Consider the following 8,420-nt stretch of genomic DNA (forward strand, 5'->3'; position numbering starts at 1 on the left):
AAGGAATGGTGACAATTGGAAGAAAACAAAGGACATATTAAAGAGGTGTTTAGATGTTGGAATTAATATGATTTGCTGATTTATTAATTGTTGGGGATTAGGAAAGGGAAGAGTCCATTATTACTTCTAGATTTTGCATTGGGGACCTGGGTTAATATTGGTGCTGCTTATTATGACTAGAGACCTGAAAGAGCAGTGGGTTGGAGGATGAGATGATTAGTTAGTTTCCGATCTGCTGAGTGGGAGATGCCCTTGAAACATCAAGTCAGTAGGCAGTTAAATTTTATGAAGTAGGAATTCAAGAAATAATACCCTGACTTAAGAATGCAAACTTTTAGCTGAGATGGTAATTAAAGCCAAAGGAATAGATGTCCCCCAGGGATAGAATATGGAGTGAGAAAAGACCAAAGAGGCAATTCTGAGGAACACTAATTTTGGTTGGAGCAGATGTGAGAACCCCAGCAAACTGCTACTGGGAAGAAATTCCCAAAGAATAAGAGGAAAAGCAAGAGACTATAGTTTCTCAGAACCCCAGTAAAATATTTGAAAGAGGGAGTGGTTAGCAATGCTGAATTAAAGAAGAACTTCCCATCCAGATGAATACCAAAACATTAAAAGAAGTATTAGTGATTAATTTACATGGAGAAAGCAGAGATATTATTAGACAAGTTTTTGGAGAAATACAGGAAAAAAATATAAGCATTATTTTCCTTAATTGAGTAGATTTTATTTTGAGAGCAATAGAAACAAATTTATCAAAAAGTTATGTGTAGCTTTAATAAAGCATTTAGTCCATTTGTAGAAATGCTCAATTAAATTGAATATGCCTCACCATTTTTGGCTTTACATTTATTCAAGACTTCAAACTCAGATATATAAGCTCTTGGGGTCTGATATATATTGCCCGATTCGCAAACCATATTCGAAGAAACCAGAATCTCTAAACACATACCTGACTGATTATTCCTTTGTGAAACATCTATTATTTCAATGAGGTTCTTTTGTTCCTTGAGCATAAACTGGGATAATTGAATTTTGTAACATATTCATTTTTAGAATAATAAAGCATGAGACAAAAGTTCACAAATCTCTGGGGTGCCTCCTTGGCTCAGGTGGTTCAAACTCTGACTCTTGATGTTGGCTGAGATCATGATCTCAGTGTTGTGAGTACTGGGCTGTGTGCTAGGCATGGAGCCTGCTTAATATTCTCTCTCTGCCTCTCTGTCTGCCCCTCCCACCTAAAAAATAATTTGCAAATCTTTGATTTTTATTTACTTAAATTATTCATCATGTTAAAAAGTTTCTCTTCTTAAATTACAACTGTTCAAATCTAAACAAATATAGTATCCTTAAAATAATTAACAAAAAGCTGATTTTCTTCTTATTCTAAGTTAAACTAAAATAAAATCGAAATTAAAAAAAAAAATAGACTACTGAGGCACCTGGGTGGCTTAGTCAATTAAAGCGACCAACTGGATTTCAGTTCAAGTCATGATCTCAGGGTCCTGGGATCAAGCCCAGTGTTGGGTTCCCCATTTTGTGGGGAGTCTGCTTGTCTCCCTCTTCCTCTCTCTGCCTCTCCCCATACCACTGTTCATGCACCCACTCTCTCTTTCTAAAATAAATTAATCTTTAAAAAATAGACCATTGATTTTGATTCACCCAAATGCACCTTATTTATTGAAATCGTAAGTTTACTCTGAGTTATGTTTATCAATTCTTCATAATTGAGAGTAAATACAATTAGCAAGTCACAGAAAATGCCACCCAGAAAATGGCATTCAAATATTAAGTTTACTTCTGAAAATCAGCTCAGTTTTCTATTCTCATCTCTCCTCTTGATAAGTAGGTGAAGTCAATTTATTCTCTGTGGTTAACAAAATAAAGTCACCTCTAACTAAACAATCAATTTATACAGGGGGACCTTTGCTAAATTGTCACCCCCTAAAAGAATTCTTACCATTGCAGTGATAACAGTCACATAACTTGCTGTGTTCTTGGTGAGCCTGAAGCATGTTGTACGTGGATCTGCTCCATTCATCGTGAGATCCCACTAGGACCCACAATCCGTTTGCCCAGTCTTCTCATGGCCACTCTCATGTCTTTGTTTCTTAATGTATAGATGGCAGGATTCAAGAGGGGGGTGATAGCAAAGTCAACAATGAAAAAGTATTTATCCAATGATGTTGTAGGGAAAGGCCACACGTAGAGAAACATGCATGGTGTAAAAACCAAAATCACTACAGTGATGTGAGCTGACAGTGTGACAAATGCTTTGGACAAGTCCCCTGAAGAACGTTTCCAGACAGTGACCAAAATGAAGATATAGGATATAATTAAAGAGAAGAAGGTAGCCATGGATATAAACCCACTGTTAGCGATGATTACAAACTCTAGCTTGTAAGTGTCTACACAAGCAAGTTTCATGACCCGAGGAAAATCACAGTAAAAACTATCTACTTCATTAGGGCCACAGAAGGGCAAGTTTATGACAAAAACAAACTGAGACACGGCATGGATTATCCCCACTATCCAGGCAGCCACTACAAAGGAAACACACAATTTGGGGCTCATGATGGTCAGATAGTGGAGAGGCTTACAGATTGCAGTGTACCGGTCATATGCCATGGCTATGAGCACCACCATTTCAGCTCCACCCACGAAATGAATAAAAAATATCTGTATCATGCATTTGGGAAAGGTAATGATGTTGCAGTTAGTGAAAAGATTAGAGATCATTTTAGGGACTGTGGTAGATGATAGACCTATATCAAGTAGAGAGAGGTTGGCCAATAGGAAGTACATGGGGGTGTATAAATGAGAGTCGGTAATTACCATGAACACAATGAAGAAGTTTCCCAGGATAATTCCCATGTAGAATACAGAGAAGAACCAAAAGAGGAAAAGATGCATCTCCCATGAATTTGAAAGTCCAATCAATACAAATTCAGACACCACAGAGTCATTTGTTGTATCCATTGGCTTAATCAGTAGAGAAGATGCTGAAGTATTCTAAAGGTAGAAAATAAGGAAGAATTGAGAAATACAGGAAGTGAACATTGATATGTTGTTTGCCCATCAGTGATTTGTGTAAAATATGTTACAAGTGTCTAATTTTGAAGTTAGAACACCTACAGAGAGGGCAGGTGAAGGGAAGATTAAAAAAATAGAAATCAGATAATAAAAAGTCCAGCTAGGGTGACAGGGAAAGAAATCATATGAGAATAAGTAAGGCAGGTAAAATGGAGGAATTAGGAGCAAAGAGTAACAGCTGCCTGGTAGAGTTTCTTTACCATGTTTATTTTGCAATTTTGGGCTTCTTCAGTCTTCTACTTATATGTTTGGGAAAATGTTTTCTGTGTCTTAAATAGTTAGCTATGATTTGAATGTTCAAACTCTTTTTTTTTTTTTAAGATTTTATTTATTTTTCAGCGACAGAGGGAGAGCGGGCGAGCACAGGCAGACAGAGGCAGAGGGAGAAGCAGGCTCCCCGCCGAGCAAGGAGCCCGATGTGGGACTCGATCCCAGGGTGCTGGGATCATGACCTGAGCTGAAGGCAGCCGCTTAACCAACTGAGCCACCCAGGCGTCCCTGAATGTTCAAACTCTTAATCATATTTGTGCACATGTATATACCATAGCAGAATGTATCGTCTGATTATTCTTTTACTTTGCACTGCAAAATTTCAGGCATTAATCACTCATGGAATAGTGAATAGTGACCAGCCAATGAATTTGAGTGTTGACTTTAAGAGGAATGATAGCTTAAAATGCATAGGCTTAGTTCTCTGATAGTTTCCAGTATTGTAACTGCAACTAGTGACTTGGAGAATTAAGATGTACCTTAAATTGGTGAAATTCTAAACCCCAGAGTGTCAGCAGACTCAGAATAAGGGCTTCTCCTTACTTTGCTAGGATTGAGAGACCATTTGTGTTTTTGATAGATCTGTTCTAGGATTAATGAGTGGCAATTCAAACACAAATCTCAGAGATAATGGTGTAATCACTGAAACAAAATATTTAATCATGATACACGAAACGCATGTGAAAAATACAGGATTCCAGAGAGTCATGAAAGATAGAGGTCATGCAATCATGTCTTCCAGTATTTGAAGCTTAGCTTAGCTAAAATGCTATTTGAGGGTGAGTAAAATTCCTGCAACTTTTTCAAGGGGAATATATGTTATGACTGTGAATAGGTAGAAAGGTAAAGATGTGTATATATAATCTATCATTATTTAAAGTGAAAAATTAAATGTACAATTAAAGTATACAATTAGATATGAGAAGATTCAGAAAGGGGAATTTGATAAGATTAGTACCAGAATGAGTTTGGCCATTATAAATGATGCAAATTTAGAGTTGTTGAGATGTCCACTAAATTATTAAGTAACAAAAATTGTTTATAAAGGACTATGTATTATGTGATATGCTTTTTATTATTATACACTACAAAATATGCAAGTATATACATCAACATTGCAAGATCACTTTGGATAATGACATTTAGGTAATTGTAATAATAAAAACTCTGATCATCAGTGTTCTGTAGTTTTCTACATTGTCCATGTTTTTTTAAAGATTTATTATTTATTTTAGAGAGTGAGAGAGAGATCATGAGTGAGCAAGGGGCAGAGGGAGAGCTTGAGAATCTCAAGCAGACTCCCTGCTGAGCACAGAAACCTGGTCGTGTGTTTGAAATAAAATTTATGAAAAGGTGGAAACTGACCTATAAATACAGAGAAGAGACTGGTAGTTGCCAAGGGGAAGGTGGTGGGGTTATGAGCAAAATAGGGTAAAGAGAAGTGGGAGATGAAGGCTTCCTATTATAGAATGAATAAGTCACTTGGATAAAAGTTACAGCACAAGGAATATAGTCAGTGATATTGTAATAGCATTGTGTATTGATAGATGTTAGCTGCACTTGTAGTGAGCATAATCAATAATAATCATGAAAAGGAAATGAAAGCAACAAGAGAAATAGGGGCAAGAAAAGGAAAAAGAATTCTGTGAAATATGACTGAAGTATGCATATATGTGATACAAGGTAATTATTAATTATTACCATTATAATTTTGGTTCTAGTTTTTTACTTTAACTACTTCTGGTTAAACCAACATCTTTCAGCCAATAAATGACAATTCCTGGGTATGCTACGAAGAAAACCTTCATGCTTCATACCTAATTTCAACCAGAAGTGTACTTGCTTCCTTGTTTAGAGAACATTAATATATGTGAAAGAGATTTGGGTCAAGGAATATAAAATATTGGTAACTGGATAGCATTTTACAGAATGAGGGTGTGTTTGTTATTTGTAATAGGCAAGTCCTACACCAAGAACAGGAAATGTGTAATACAATACATTCTTTACCTTGCCAACTGAAATTTCTTGTTCCTAATATTTCCTTATATTTTCAGGTAAGACTGAAGAAATCTGTCTGAAGAGAAAAGCTAGAAATTTGTAGTGAAAACAGACTTACCAGTAACTCTTCATACTACTTTGTTTTGATTACCTTGCTTAAAGTGGATCTCATCTTTTTTTTTTTCCTTTTCTTTTTTCTTTTCTTTTTCCCTTTCCTTTTCTCTTTTTTCTAATTTAAGCATAGTTGACACACAATGCAAAAACAGTTTCAGGTGTACAGATTAGTGATTTGACAAGTTTAAACATTATGTTTTGTTCAGGACAAGTATAGCTACCATCTGAAGAGGACACCATCTTTTGTTCAAGACTTACAAGAAATTACCTCTAACATTTAGTTAGTTTATCCTGAAATACTGTGTTTATGCTTAATGTATAAGTGAAGAGTGAATTCAAACCAGTTAATAATTTTTAGTTCTTCCTTTCTCTGATTGACTTATTTCATTTAGCATAATACCTTCTAGTTCCATCCACATCACTGCAAATGGCAAGATTTCGGTTTTTTGATGGCTGCATAGTTTACATTGTATATATATACACCACATCTTCTTTATCCATTCATCTGTTTATGGGTATCTAGTCTCTTTTCATAGTTTGGCTACTGTGGACATACCTTTCTTAGAGGTATGAAGACCTCTTAGACCTCTTTCTTAGAGGTATTGGAGAATCAGAAATTCTCTGAAAGCAGAGTCCCCTAAGAGTTGGTTACTCTCCTTACTGGATATTTTGGCTTTAACATTCAGAACATGGGAAGGAGATTTTTCAAGTAGGCTATGCAGAAAATCAGATAGAACTTAAGTCTTTTAACTTTAGTGATTAAACATTCCCTCTCCCCTAAGGGGCCAAGATCAATAATTAAAACCATCCTAAAACTGAAAACGTAGGAGGCAAATTGGTTCAAAACTCATTTTGCCAGTGTTCTGTCACTGATGTACCATACTCATGAATTTTTCTTTTAATCTCTACCCTTAACCATCTTAGCTTGCTTCTCACAGAGGTTCTTTTCACAACCAATGGACACCAGTTCTACTAAGTCATATTCATTCTTATCATTCTCCAATTCTTGACCCATTCATTGGCTAACATCATCGGATGATTTGATTGGATGATCAAATGTGTCAAATGGAGGGAACTGACTCACCCCAGCTTTCCCTGCATGAAGGCAGAAAATAATTTCCATTGCTGTAATCTGTTGGGAGCATGGGTGGAGATGGAGTGGGCAAGACATATTTGGTACCCACAGTGAGAAATGTGAAATATCACCTAAGAGGATGAAGCAAGTGGTGAGAGATGCAAGATCCTTGAGATACCAACCCACCAAAGAGACATTATAAATATCAGTCATTTCAGAATGACTTCTTCAGGCATAATTTTGTGATTAAAATAGAACAGTGTTCAATGGACTGGAATAAGTCCACTTGCATACAGGAGGAAAGTATGCAAGTGGGAAAAAGGGAAAAAAAGTGGAATGGAAGTATAAGAAGAGAGATTATTGTGGTATTGCTCAACATTAGGAATATTTGTCTGACCTACCTGTTCTGTTCTTAGGTATGCAGCCGCATTTGTAGAAACTCAATACTTTTGATTTCTGCTGTGTAGTATAATCACTTCTCAGACAAAATATATGTTTCTTTCCAGTAAGAATACAGTTAATTAGTAGCAGTAGGTGTTAGTGACCTGCTGATGTTTCTGAGATTTCTAATTATCAGCCTTATATTAGTTTCTCCTGGGAACCAGGCCATGAGTTATGTTAATTGGCTCAAGAGAAAAATAGAAGAGTTACTTATTGATGGGAAGTAAGAGAAGATGCATGATGTTAGAGTATCTCCTGCTTATTTTGTAAGTTAATATTCTGGATGTGTGGGTGATAACTAATTTAAGACAGACTATGTGGAAACATGATCTTAGATTTACTGATTTGGGAAGACTGAGAAGTCTACATTTGTTGCAGATGCTCTCATTATGGAGTGGGAGAGAGTGAGCCCTATGTATGGATATTTCTTTCCAGAACAATCAAGAGTATTTATGCAAGGGGAACAATCCCATAAACATACTAAATTGTTGGACAAATGAAAAGCTAAAAATATACTATTCCAAATTAAGTGTTGGCAAATTATGGCCCATGGGCCAAATTTGGACCACTACCTCTTTCTCAAATTCATTGGAACACAGGCACAGCCATTTGTTTATGTATTGTTTATGGCTTCTTTGTGCTACCAGAAGCAGAGTTGGCCCACATATGGCCCACAAAGTCTTTGGCTTGTTCCATAAGAAGTTTGATGATCCTACCCTAGATTAAGCTGTTAGGTTTGGCCAGCAAACTCTGAGATGGTAAATGAGATTACTCCAGACACCTTAGGAGAAAAGAGAGGAAGTGGGGACCAGATGCTCTAGTACTACTGGCGAAAAGTCCTGAACCAAGCACTGCCTCCACTTTTATTGTGAACATTAGTGATATTAAGGGAGTAAGAAAAACAAAAAGGAGTGCAAAGCTTTAATAATCAGGACAGTGACACAGGGAGTATCATGTGATTAGAACAAGATGTGCTTGTGATGTGCGTGTCGGCAGGGAGTCTGTGGAGCATATGACCTTCAAAGATAAATGTTCCTCCTAAGCATTTACTCCCTGGATGAGGGAATTGAGCTGCAATGAGGATCCGGCTGTTTTCAGCCCAGAAACTTCAAAGGAGGCCCAATTTGCTGGACACTCCTTCTTTGCTTTTGAATTAGTCTCACCCAGGGAGGCATATGTTTATTAAATCTTATCTAGTCAGGTGTTATGAATTTCCACATTTAGCAAGTTGGGCAGAAGAAGAGGGTATAGCAGAAGGATCATCCACAGCGATCTTCATCGCTTCCTATATACTCAGGGGTAAAGATGCAGATGAAGTTTGAGAAGTAAGTTCATTAGAGTTCTATACAGCATTCCCCAGACACATTGCACTCAGGACTGACTACATATTTGTAGGACTGAACACAAAGTGAATATGTAGGGTTTTTTC

General features: G+C 36.7%; 1 protein-coding gene across 1 annotated transcript; it reads right to left on the bottom strand.

Moving 5' to 3' along the window:
• Positions 1 to 2,037: 2,037 nt before the first annotated feature.
• LOC116867431 (olfactory receptor 4F6-like) lies at positions 2,038 to 2,979 on the bottom strand. Its single transcript, XM_032857067.1, has one exon. It carries the CDS (start codon positions 2,977 to 2,979, stop codon positions 2,038 to 2,040), a length of 942 nt encoding a protein of 313 aa, XP_032712958.1.
• Positions 2,980 to 8,420: the final 5,441 nt, after the last annotated feature.

The sequence above is a fragment of the Lontra canadensis genome, unplaced genomic scaffold, assembly GCF_010015895.1.
Source record: "Lontra canadensis isolate GAN:19392208 unplaced genomic scaffold, GSC_riverotter_1.0 scaffold12, whole genome shotgun sequence".
NCBI lineage: Eukaryota > Metazoa > Chordata > Mammalia > Carnivora > Mustelidae > Lontra > Lontra canadensis.

Excerpts from the sequence above, each read along its gene's own strand:
- LOC116867431 (XM_032857067.1), bottom strand. The coding sequence starts at position 2,979 with ATGGATACAACAAATGACTCTGTGGTGTCTGAATTTGTATTGATTGGA.